Genomic DNA, 12,706 nt, shown 5'->3' on the forward strand with positions numbered 1-12,706 from the left:
TAGCTTTGTTTTGTATAATGCAGCTGTATTGTGGTGATGTGCATTCTAGGTTAATTCTCCATGACTTTTCATATTTGCCAATATATCTTTAAGATCATATTATTCAAATATCCTTGATCTATACCTTAAGTCCCTGGACTCACTTGGGACATGCCATTGAATTTTCTCTTACGATGGAATAGTTATTTAGTGGCTTACTAACTAATTCTGTTGGAGAAATTCTTTACAGGGAAATTCACCATCTGCAAATAAGCAGTTCTATTCAAATGATCGGACCTTATCACACTTTGCACGTTTTGCTAAGGTTTATAAGGCTTGGGAGTTCTATCGTACTCAGCTTGTGAAAGTAAAAATCTTTAATCTCAGTTTGACTCATTTCATTTATACAATCTTCAAGTACTTGGAGAACTCATTGATTGTTATCTGTGCTTTAAAGAGATATACTGTTGTCTGTTAAACTTGATATCATTTTGATCTATGCTTTGAAAAGATATTATTTACGCTATACATTTGAAATTTTTATGTCTCAATCTTCAGGAAGCTGCTTCAAAGGGACTTCCAGTTGTTAGACATCTTTTCCTTCATTACCCACACGACAAGTATGTGCAGAAGCTAACATTCCAACAGTTTTTAGTTGGGTCTGAGGTTTTGGTGGTCCCTGTTGTGGACAAAGGTAGGAATCAAGTAAAAGCCTATTTCCCTGCAGGCGAGGATTGGCAACATATCTGGACAGGAAGGATCTTCAGCCCACCAATGTCATCTGGCATGGAAGCTTGGATTTATGCCCCGTTGGGGTACCCTGCAGTATTTGTGAAGGTCGGATCTCTTATTGGAACAACTTTTATGCAGAATCTGCTAGATTTGGGTGTCAGAACGAGGTTTCTTCCTCCTGCAGAAGACAACTAGCTCCCTTCTGATGCAAATAATATTAGCATTGTAAACACAATTTTTTTGACCCAAGGTATATTCTACACCAATACGTGCCTGAATACTACTGTGTTTTGAGTCTGACCATGTCGACTGTCAAGAGTTTAGATCTTGAGGGATACATACTGAGAGTGAGCGCACATGCAGTTCCTCGTCTTAGAAAGAAAGAGACGGGCCTGTTGGCCACTTCCGCAATTGGAAGGAGGAAGCAGAAGCCATTATGAAGTTCCAGTCATATAAGCAAAGTATAGCTATTTTGAGTTTGAATGCATTGTTATAACTGAAAGACACTTGATTGATTCAACAGAAGAAGATACTGGTATACAGGTTAGCTTATGTGTTTCAAGTTCAACTGCCAAAACTAATGAATCATGCCAATAAAGAGAAAGGAAATGAGAGATGTGGGTTGGAGGTAAATAATTGAATCCTGAACAGTCTTTCAAGGCTAACAAGCTCCTCCCATTTTGTACTTATATAATCAACAATTTTTTAATGATGATCTTGCCTATATCTAGAGAATAAACCATTTAATTCAACAATTGATAGCTGACTATCTTTGGAAATGATATGCATTCAAAATATGGGGACATCCTACATACCATACCATGATTCCTTGACCATTTAGTCTACATGGCATTGATGTTGTTTGACATTCTAAACTTTCTAACCCATATTATCACTTTGGTTGGTTGGCATTTTTGTTTTTTCCCTCAAATTTTGAGATGTTTTTTGTGCAATACCTATCAATTAAACTTGAGACAGAAAAGAAGATTGTTAGACGACCTCTTAGCGAGTGAGTATTTAGTGTTGGAAGTTCTTAAGAATAACTTCACAATTAAGGAGTGCAGATTTTTGCTATGGATCTGTATCAAAAGCATGTAAGCAAAATCCTAGGAGCGAGTCTGTGCATTAGGAGATTGTCCAAATGATGCAAGCGAGCCTTCAGTAAGATACTAATTGCTAATTAATAGATACACAGATTCAAGATACTGACATGCACCTTGATGCTTTTAACTAAAGTTATGGAGTGGGAAGAAGTTGCTATGTAATTTAATGTGGATAACATACAGTGCATATACCATCGAACATCATCTCTCTAGGTTTAAATTTCACTGTCGCGACGGTTGTCGTGTTTTCTCGCTTATCTATGCTCAATACCCATTTGTTGTGAACTTCTCGATAAGATAACATTCCGATTTTATCATGATTTTTTTGGCATCGGATATTTGCTAATTTTTATTGATATTTTGATGGGATTTCAATTATTTGTCAATTTATATTGATATTTTGATAGTATCTCAATTTGGCTAATATTTACCAATTTTTATATATATTTTCTATATTTTTTTAATTTTCCAAACCAAATTTATAACATTCTATAAAATTTTACTATTTTCCAAATTTTTAAAATTTTACTATTTTCCAAATTTTTATTATTTTTAATTTTCCAAGCTAATTTTACTCAAATGTTAATTTCTAGATCCAGAGATTTTTCTAAGGATTAATCCTAAGTTCGTCATGTCCTAATGATAATCCATAAGGCAAGACCAAGTTTGACTCAGTTATGAAAAAACTAGCGAGTCTATCTATAATTTTTGTATTTATTTTTTCTTAATTTGATTATATAATTTTTTTATAATATTATAATATTTAATTATTTAAAATGTATTTTTAAATATATAAATTTATTAAGTAAAGTTTTTTGGTAGAAATTACATAAAAAAAAATACAAAAGTTTAAATAGAAAGCAATGTAGAGACATAATTTCAAGTAACGGTTATATTTAAGTAATAATATTTAAATTATGATATTAGTTTATTAATATATTAAAAACAAATATTATATTAAAAACAAATATTATGAAACGGCTAGTTTTTGAAAAATATTATTTAAATAATAATATTAATTTATTAAAAATATTAATAAGTAACATTACATTAAATGGTTAGTTTTTGAAAAATAATATTTAAATAATGATATTAGTTTATTAATTTATTAAAAATATGAATAAGTAATGACTATATTAAATGATTAGTTTTTGAAAAATAATATTTAAATTAATTTATTAAAACCAAATATTATTAGTTTTTAAAAAATAATTTTTAAATTATGATATATTTTTTTAAATTTATTAAATCAAATATTTATAAATAACACCTCTATATATAAATTTAGTATATTAAAAATTAAAAATTACTCTAAGCTTTAAAAAATAGTCGACAACTTGTCCTCACGATGAACCACACTAACACATTTGTTAGTATATTAAAAATTAAAAATTACTCTAAGCTTTAAAAAATAGTCCTGACGATGAACCACACTAACACTAGTTGGTTCGAAACGCCTCGACAAAAGTTTTCTACATGTGATTTACGCGGAAACTCTTATAAGTCTTTTGTAGCGTCTTCAATTATATACATGGCGTGATATATGTATGTACAATTCTAATCACATAATCCTCCAAACTATTTCACTATTTCACCATCCTAACCATTTAATTTAATTAAGTTCATGCGGGGTTATTAATTTTAATAATTATTTAATTTAATTTAATTAAGTTCATTTTGTGTTATTTAATTTAATTTAAATGATTAGAAAAGCTTGAATATAACAATTATTTTATTATTTAAATAATTTAATTTAGGTAATTATTTTATCATTTATATTAAATTAAATAATTTAAGTGTAATAATTATTTTATAATTATTATTTTATTATATATAAGGTTAATTTAATTTATAGATGAAATGATTAATTTTAAAATATTTTTTTCTGGTTAATTTTAATTATAATTTTGCAGATATTTTTAAAAATTGAGTTGAAGTTGTTTAATCTGTAAAATTCTATTACATAAAGGGTTTACCCAAGCGGAGGAGTGGGAACAGAGTTAGGGTTTACAGACAATTTGCAGACCTTGGGTTTGACCTGGAGAGGAACAGGATCAGAGTAGCAGAACTTCTCAGGAGGGGTCAGAGCCTGACTCGACAGATGGTCAACGAGGGGTCCATAAGGACCCCTACCTTCAGACAAATAATCATGCAAAAACAAATAGCACAGGAAGGTGTGCGGATCACAGGGTATGAAAGGTCACAGAAAGAGGAGGGATCCAGCAAGGGAAGTAAACAAGATGCGAATAGGACGGGAGACAACACTCAGAAACTTAAAGGAAAGGAGAGCGAAGGTAGAGCAAACAGCAGGAGTAGAGAGAAAACAACACAGGCACATACTACTCAGGAGAACAAACAAGAAGAGGAGCAAAAAGATGGAGACGAAGAAGCCCTGGAAAGAGAGAAAGAGGAGAAAGGGGACAAACCAAACAATCTCAATGACAAAAAAAGCCGGGGACCATGCAAGCCTAAAACAGCAGAAGCCCTAAGGGTGGTGATCACAGACCCGGAAATTCAAGCCTACAGAGAACACATGACTGAACATGCAGTGATCTGCAAGTTCATGGGACTCTGGCCAACGGAGAGAGCACTGTGTCAATGGATCAAGCAACAATGGAAACCCAAAGGTGATGTTAGACTGCACTTAGGGGCCAAAGGTTTTTTCACTGTTGTTTTTTCGAATCTAGAGGATAAGGATAGAATATTTGATGGGGGACCTTACTTCTTTGCTTTAGCAGGTCTCTATATGAGACCTTGGAAGCCTAACTTCGTGCCAGAGAAAGAAACCTTTAAGTAGGTGCCAGTCTGGATTCGCCTATTCTCCCTTCCAATAGACTATTGGGGCTACTCAGCTCTAAAACAGATAGGTGACAAGCTAGGAACTTTCATCAAAGCCTCAGAAGCCACTCTGCAAAGAAGATATACGTCCTGCGCACGAATCTGTGTGGAGTTGGATGTGTCAGGGGCTTTGCATGAAGGATTGTGGTTAGAATACAGGGATGAGGACTATTTCCAAGCTATTGACTATGAGCAAATTCCATTTCGCTGTAGGAAGTGTCATGAGCATGGAAATTTAATAAGAGAATGTCCATTAAACAGATCAGTGGAAGAACTTAAGGGAGAGCAGGCAGAAAAGAACAGGGATACCTTCATAAGACCAAGAGCAAGACAGAGAGCAAACAGGAAACGACCAATCAGAACAGGTGCAACACAAGGTAATATCAGTAATGCTTTTGAGGTTTTGGAGACTGAAACTGAGTCAGAGGACCAGAATAAGGAACAAAATACCTCTGAAGCAAACAAGAATACAACTGAGTATGCAACCAAAGCAGTGGAGGAAAACATTCAAAACATCATAGAACAGACTCAGGAAGTAACAGAAGGGACAGATGAAGATGCAGAAATGTTGATAAGTGACATAGGAAGTGAGGATATGGAGCTCAATGAGGTTTTAGAGCAGGAAGGAGTTGACCTACAAAACATGGTGGAAAACTAGAAGAAGCAAGGGATGGAAAACATTCCGGAAGAGGAGGTGAGAAGAATTAATGAGCTACTAGTTGCAAGACAGAAAGCAGAGTTGGACAGACATAACAAGAATCTGGGCATAGCAAAAGGAATGGGACTACATTCAAAAACCCTACTTCAAACTTCAACCAGCTTTAAACAAAGGAAGAAGAGAGGGCACAAATCCAACAATGAGACTCTACAGGAGCTGGGAATACTGCTTCTAAACTCGGGTAAGATAAAAGCTCTAGAAGCTTTTTCTCTTATTCACTAATTTTCTCTTTAGTTTTAAATGAAAGTCATCTCTTGGAATGCCAGAGGGCTCAATAGCCAAACTAAACAAAGGCTCCTAAAGAGGAAGGTCCAAAAGGAAAAACCTGATATTGTATTTGTGCAAGAAACCAAATGCGCAAGTAACATTATTGATAATGTAAGCAAAAAGCTAGGTAGACAAATGAAATACATGGAGACTGCTAGTCATGGATGGGAAGGAGGTTTAGTCACCCTGTGGGATCCACATGTAATCAATATCCTCTCAGCTGAAGCTAGCAGATCCTTTATAGCTCTAGAAGTTCAAGTGATAGGCAACTCAGAGACTTTTCTGTGCACCAACATTTATGGACCTCAGAAATTAGAAGAGAAATACATGTTTCTTAGAACTCTTTTGAATCTGAAAGCTTAGATATCCCAGTGTGAAGGCAATCATAGGAGGAGATTTCAATATGATCACTTCCCTTTTAGAGAAGAAAGGAGGGATCAGGAGACTCAACAAAGATTCTGAAGCTTTCTTAGATTTCATCATTTCAGCTAAATTAGTGGATATTCAACCCAAGAGTGGGGCCTTCACTTGGAATAACAGAAGGGGAGGTGAAAGACAAATTGCCTCTCGTCTTGATAGATTTCTTATATTTGAAAGCATTCTGTTGGAGGGCATGGTAGTAGAATCAGAAATTCTTCCTAGTGGAGGGTCAGACCATTGGCCCATTTCTCTAATTGCTTCGATCCAGGGCACTCCTAGAAACAAGCCATTTCGATTTGAGAAGTTTTGGCTCAGTCACCCGGACTTTATTCAACTTGTTGAGAAGTGGTGGCATGAACCGATGGACATAAGAGGCACCAAAATGTACAAATTACAAGGTAAATTGAGATACATTAGAAATAAAATCAAAGCTTGGAATATAACAATTTTTGGGAATATATTTAAAGAGAAAGCCAAAATAGAGGAGCAGCTAGAGCAGATTCACAAAGGTTGGATAACGGGAGATAGCAACTCAGACTCTGCAGACCAAGAAAAAATTTTGATGCAACAATGGCAGCTTCGCTGCCAACAAGAAGAAACCCTATGGAAGCAAAAGTCTCGTATTCAGTGGCTAAAGGAAGGGGAACAAAACACCAAATTCTTTCACAGATCAGCTCTAGACTACAGAGGCGCCAATAAAATCCTCAGTGCTAGAAACGATCAAGGAGACGTTCTTCAGAATCATCAAGGAATCTCATCCCTACTTACTTCGCATTTTAACAGCATAGCTCAGGAGCCTGAGGTGGATAGAACAGACGCAATCGCTGAACTCATTAAATCCATTCCCAAATCAATCACCAATGAGCAAAATCTTGCTTTAACTAGGGAAATCTCTATGGAAGAGGTGGAAGAAGCTGTGAAGAGTATGCCGAATGACAAAGCGCCTGGGCCTGATGGCTTCACCATCAAATTTTATAAAGCCTGCTGGGAAATTGTCAAATCTGAGGTCTGGGAAGTGGTGGAGGACTCTCGGCGCTCGGCCTCAATTCTCAAATCTCTAAATTCAACTTTCCTAGCCCTGATTCCCAAAGAAGAAGAAGCCAACACCCCAACTAAGTTTAGGCCCATTGCTTTATGCAATGTCATTTATAAGATCATCTCCAACGTTATTGCCAATAGATTGAAACCTATTCTTCCGAGTCTAATCTCAGAAGAACAATCAGGGTATGTTGAAGGAAGACAAATTATGGACAATATTTTACTGGCTCAGGAAATGATTCACACTCTCCAATCTAGGAAAATCGCAGGCATGATGATGCAACTGGGCTTATCTAAGGCTTATGATAAGGTCAACTGGAACTACCTTGAAGCAATCTTAGAAGCTTTCGGGTTTGCCAATCAATGGGTTAAATGGATTTTAGCTTTGATTAAATCTACCACATTTTCTATTCTGGTTAATGGCTCCCCTACCAACCAATTCTCCCCTTCACGAGGAATCAGATAAGGAGACCCTTTATCTCCGTTCCTTTTTGTTATCCTGATGGAAGGTTTGAGCAGACTCATTCATAGCACCAAAGAGGAAGGAAAGATCCGAGGGTTACAGCCCCTGCCCCATATTCCAGCAACCACTCACCAACAATTTGTTGATGATACAATGCTGCACGGTTCTCCTACAGTCAAAGAAGCCCTGGGCTACAAGAGGATCCTCAATCTTTTCAGTGAAGCCTCAGGTATGGAAATTAATCTATCTAAATCTACCATCTTTTTCTTCAATACGCATTTAGCTGTGCAAAAAAATCTGTCTAGCATTCTAGGCTTTCGCAGAGGAAGTCTGCCCTCGAGGTACCTAGGCGCTCCCCTAACAGACAAACCTTGGCAAAAAGTGCATTGGGAGAAGATCCTAGCCAATTTGGAGAAGAGATGTCATCACTGGACCCATAGAGCTCTCAATTTTGCAGGGCGGCTAGTGTTAACTAAAGCAGTTCTGCAAGCCATTCCTCAATACTTGCTCTCCATAATCCCTGCTCCCAAGGGAGTCTTGCAGAAGATGAGGGTGATTCAAAGATCCTTTTTATGGACAGGAAATGCAGAGAAGAAAAAGTGGGCACTAGTGGCATGGAATAAATTGTGCAAACCCAAAAAATTAGGAGGGCTAAACCTGCTAGATCCCTGTACCATCAATAGAGCCTGTGGGGCTAAGATCTGGTGGAAATGGCTGAAGGAGCCCAATCTTCCTTGGGCTAGACATTGGAAGGAAAAATACGCTCCATTGCATAGCACTCAGGACTTAATCAGAATGCAAGAGAATCCGGAAGGATCTCCGATCTGGAACCTTGCAAGGAATAATCGAGGTATTATACAGGAGAATAGCTTTTGGGAAATTCGTAATGGGGAAACGACCTTGTTTTGGGAGGATGCCTGGCAACAACTCCCGAAATTAGAGAGGCCAGAGTTTGCAGACCTGCAGAGAAATTATCAAGGACTGGGGAGAACCACGGTGAATCACTATTGGAATCCTAATAGCAGGGACCTGGAATGGAGAGAATGGACGATCAATGATACAGGAAACTCAACTGAGGCTAACATCGACGTCCAGAACCTGCAGAATCTATTAAACAAAAGAAGAATAAGGAAGGCTGATGACAGAGATCAACTAAGATGGGGAAAGCAAGGAGGGGGCTACTTCATGCTCAAAGAAGCTAGGGAGTGTATCGAAAACTCAGAACTAGTCGAAGAAGTTCAATGGAGCAACTAGGTTTGGGATTCTCTATTCTGGCTGAAAATTAAAATCTTCCTCTGGCTCCTAATGCGCAGGAAAACTCTCACATGGGAGAATCTCCGCAAGAAAAGGTTTTGCGGCCCTTCCAGGTGCCCCATGTGCAATAAAGAAGAAGAAACTATGAATCATCTCTTCAACACTTGCGAGTGGGCTAACCACCTGTGGAATTGGGCGGAAAACACTTTGCAGCAAACGGACAGAACCAAAAATTCCATCCAAGAAACCATTGAGAAGTGGCGGGGCAACTTTTCTAGTAATCAGAGGATCAATACCATTTGGAAAATAATGCCGGGGTTCATCACATGGACGATTTGGAAAGAACGGAACAAGAGGGTATTCTTAAATGAAACCAGAGATATATTTCATGCTCTAGAAATTATTACCCAAAATGTAAGACAATTGGTTCTTGTCAAAAGCAAAGCAGACCAAGATAACAAAGTATCAAATCGGGACTTACAAATTTTAAAAGCCTTTAACCTGGATAATGGAATGAATGTGGCTACATCGAATCGCCAACAGGAGATGAGCACCATGTTGAGTATCTGGAAACGACCACCTACAAGCTTCCTCAAGTTAAATTTCGATGGAGCTTCGAGAGGTAATCCAGGAATGACCGACATCGAGGGAATTATAAGGAATAGCGTAGGAGAAATTTAGCATATCTACAACAGAGCCTTGGGAGAAGGAACAAACAATGAAATGGAGTTCGCGGCTATGAAACAGGGTCTCAGAATTCTCAGAAACTTACAGGCAGGCGCAGCAGTGGTTAAGGGGGACTCTCAGCTCGTGATAACATCATCTAGAAAGATGTATGCGAGTGCCAAAGCTAGTAAGGTCACTCAGCACTGGCGACTGGCTAAAGTTACAGAAAACATAGCTGAACATTTAGGGTGGCTGAAAGGTTTGATCTTTCAGGCTGTTAGACGTAAAGCCAACGTAGTCGCGGACCATCTAGCGAATTATGGTATAGAGAACCCCACTAGCATTTTGGACAGCTGTTGGCAGGACGTCATATGCCCGGAATTAAGAGATAGGTGTACCCTGCTCTCGAGGCAGGATTTGATGAATGAAAAGTAAGGCCGAAGGTCGGCGCTTTAGGCAAGGTTTACGACATGAGTAGGATCATGCGTACAACAGGTAGATTTAAAGGTTGGCAGAGGAGCGAAGGACAGGTAGTTCAGGAGCATTCATTGCTCGAGCAGGAGGATAACATTCGCATCCGATACATGATCAAAAAGAATGTGCGCCGCCGACGCCCTTATAGTAGACGGTACACTTGGCATGCTTTGGAGGATGGCAAGGAAGGTGACCGTAAGGAAAAGAATTCGAGCCATAACCGAAATAATACACCACCTCGCAGGAATAATGATGACAAGACCTGCGGGCAACAGGGATGGGATCAACACACAACTAGTAATTCCCCCAATCGTATCTATTTATTAGTAGCTCATTGCAGAGGCAAAGGCATTGTTTCTTTGATTTGGAGGCTGAAACTCTCTTCCTTCGGCCGAAGAACGTTGTGCTGCCTGGCGAGTGTGGTTGAAATCATGGCGGGAGAGGGAAGCCGTAACGCTTCGGCCAACAGAGATTTAAAAAGAGCTCGCGAAGCATATGAGACCCGCATCTCGCAAAAAGAAAAATGGAAAATCGAGGAGCTGGAGGCCATTGCCACAGAGGAGGAGGAAAATTTGAAGGCTCAAGAGCTGGAGAAGGATATTGACTGGATTCAGGACCCTGGTTCGGTTACAACGCGTGCAACTCAGTTTGTGAGAACGCAAGCAGAGGTATGGAGAATGAAGATAATGTTGGCCAAAGCTCTGAGTATGCAGGGGAACTATTCTGACCAAGTGCGTCAAGCCCAACAAGTGACTGCAGCTGCGTCAGAGGAGCACATTGCAATTCTGGAAAGCTTGGAGTTCAAGATAAGCGCACTGGAACAACAGTTTGACAGCATGTCAAAGAAACTCTCGGTTCTAATTAGTCTCTTGAGGCACACTATAGGTCCTGATGCCAGGTATGCTGAGGATAGGATGGAGGAGCGCACTGGCGATACTCAGAACACTCGTCCAGTGCCTGCTCAGGCAGGCAAAGCTAAGACAGCGTCTGCGCCGGATACCTCCAAAAACTATATTGTTCTTGAAATGTAATGGGTCTTGGCTTTCGTTCTGGCTGATTTCATGAGGTTGGGTCAGTTGTTGTATCTACCTACCCTGGTGGGTTTTCTTGGTTTTGTTATAATTTTGCTCAGGAACTCACAGTTCATGGTCTGCGGCTCTAGTTGTTTAGAGGTCTGGTCTATTATGCTTTTGTCAACCCCTTTTTCTCTGCCGCCCTGCGTGGTGAGCCCGGGGTCGTTTGGCTGGTCTTTTTTGGTCATCTCTTGGTGAATGCAATGTAAATGGCAGTCTGCTGTCTGCTCGTGCAAACCTTTTGTAAAATATGTAATCTTACGCTAATATAATACGCTGATTTACACAAAAAAAGGGTTTACCCAAAAAGTTTTTTAGGGTACTAAATTCATTTATACATTCAAAAATGTATTTTAAACACCAATAAATCACATTCTAGCTTGAAAGTGTATCATCAAGTTCCACTAAGATATATATATATATATATATATATATATATATATATATATATATATATATATATATATATATATATATATATATATATATATTACAAATCAATTTATGTTATATTCAAATTTATAAAATGGGAACAAAAATATATTTGATGTATTAATTTATGATATATTTAATTGTCCTCATTTACAGAGGCGACAATTTTGTTTAGACAACTAAAAATAGTCGAAATCTGACAATTTTTTTTCAAAAAATTTATCTCTAGGTGTATTTGAATAGTGTTTTTGATGGTGGAAATAGATTTAGCACCATCAAAAGCCCCTGGGGCACCCAAATTTTTGAAGTTTTATAGCTCTAACCTGGATTTACAAAAAAATTTACTGGATTATATCCCAGAATTCCATGATTTTCTGGGCCCCAAATTCTTGAAGTTTGACCGCTGGATTTACAATTTTTTTTTTCTTCAAAAAAATTGTCTGTAGGAGTATTTGAATAGTGTTTTTGATGGTGGAAATAGATTTAGCACCATCAAAAACCCTTGGGGCACCCAAATTCTTGAAGTTTGACAACCTGGATTTACAAAAATTTCCATGATTTTTTGGGATTGACGCTGGATTAGATTATAACTAAATCATTGAAAATTTGAAGTCTCTTTAGACTGCTACTATTTAAATTTAAAAGATGCAAACATTAAGATATCTTCATATAATAATTGTAGAAGAGATGATTAATATTTTTTTTTGTAAGTTCGACAATGATGAGGTTACATCATGGCCATGTCTAAAAATAACACCTGAATAGGGAAAAGAATTAAATTGGTAACTTAGCATCTAAGAGTGCCTTAACATTGCACCCAACAATGTCTATTCAAAATCTCATAGACAAAAAAAGATTAATATTAAACATACTAAATGTAATTCTTATATTAATACATGGCTTATGCATGGGTTGATTGTTTTAATGAGATGGTTTTTTCTAGTTGGATAAGAAATTATAAAACACATGACATTATTTTAAATTTGGTGTCATATAAATTTGAATTTATGGTTTAAATAGATTTTAAGTGTGTGATGTGAATATATTATTGTGAGTAATATGTATAGGATTGTGATTTAGACGTTTAAAATAATATTATGTTTTAAAATCAAGTTGAATGATGATGTAGGAATTGTTAGTGGAATTATGTCCACACTAAATACCATTTGGCACAAATAAAATTGAGGAAAGTGTGGGTGTAAAGCATGGAGTATAATAATGAATGTGGATAAGATTTGGTGCATGACTT

At 37.4% G+C, this 12,706-nt stretch overlaps 1 protein-coding gene across 1 annotated transcript in view; it reads left to right on the forward strand.

The window, feature by feature from the left end:
* LOC149222762 (uncharacterized) overlaps positions 1 to 1,263 on the forward strand; it is a 32,764-nt gene extending 31,501 nt beyond the window's left edge. The window contains exons 7-8 of the mRNA XM_089385611.1: positions 230 to 346; positions 538 to 1,263. Coding sequence (XP_089241737.1) covers positions 230 to 346; positions 538 to 906 — 486 coding nt within the window. The 3' untranslated portion in view covers positions 907 to 1,263. The remainder of the gene's footprint in view (positions 1 to 229; positions 347 to 537) is intronic.
* Positions 1,264 to 12,706: the final 11,443 nt, after the last annotated feature.

This window comes from Pinus tabuliformis, chromosome Q (assembly GCF_031772625.1).
Source record: "Pinus tabuliformis cultivar Carrire ecotype Pingquan chromosome Q, CPIR1, whole genome shotgun sequence".
NCBI classification, from domain to species: domain Eukaryota; kingdom Viridiplantae; phylum Streptophyta; class Pinopsida; order Pinales; family Pinaceae; genus Pinus; species Pinus tabuliformis.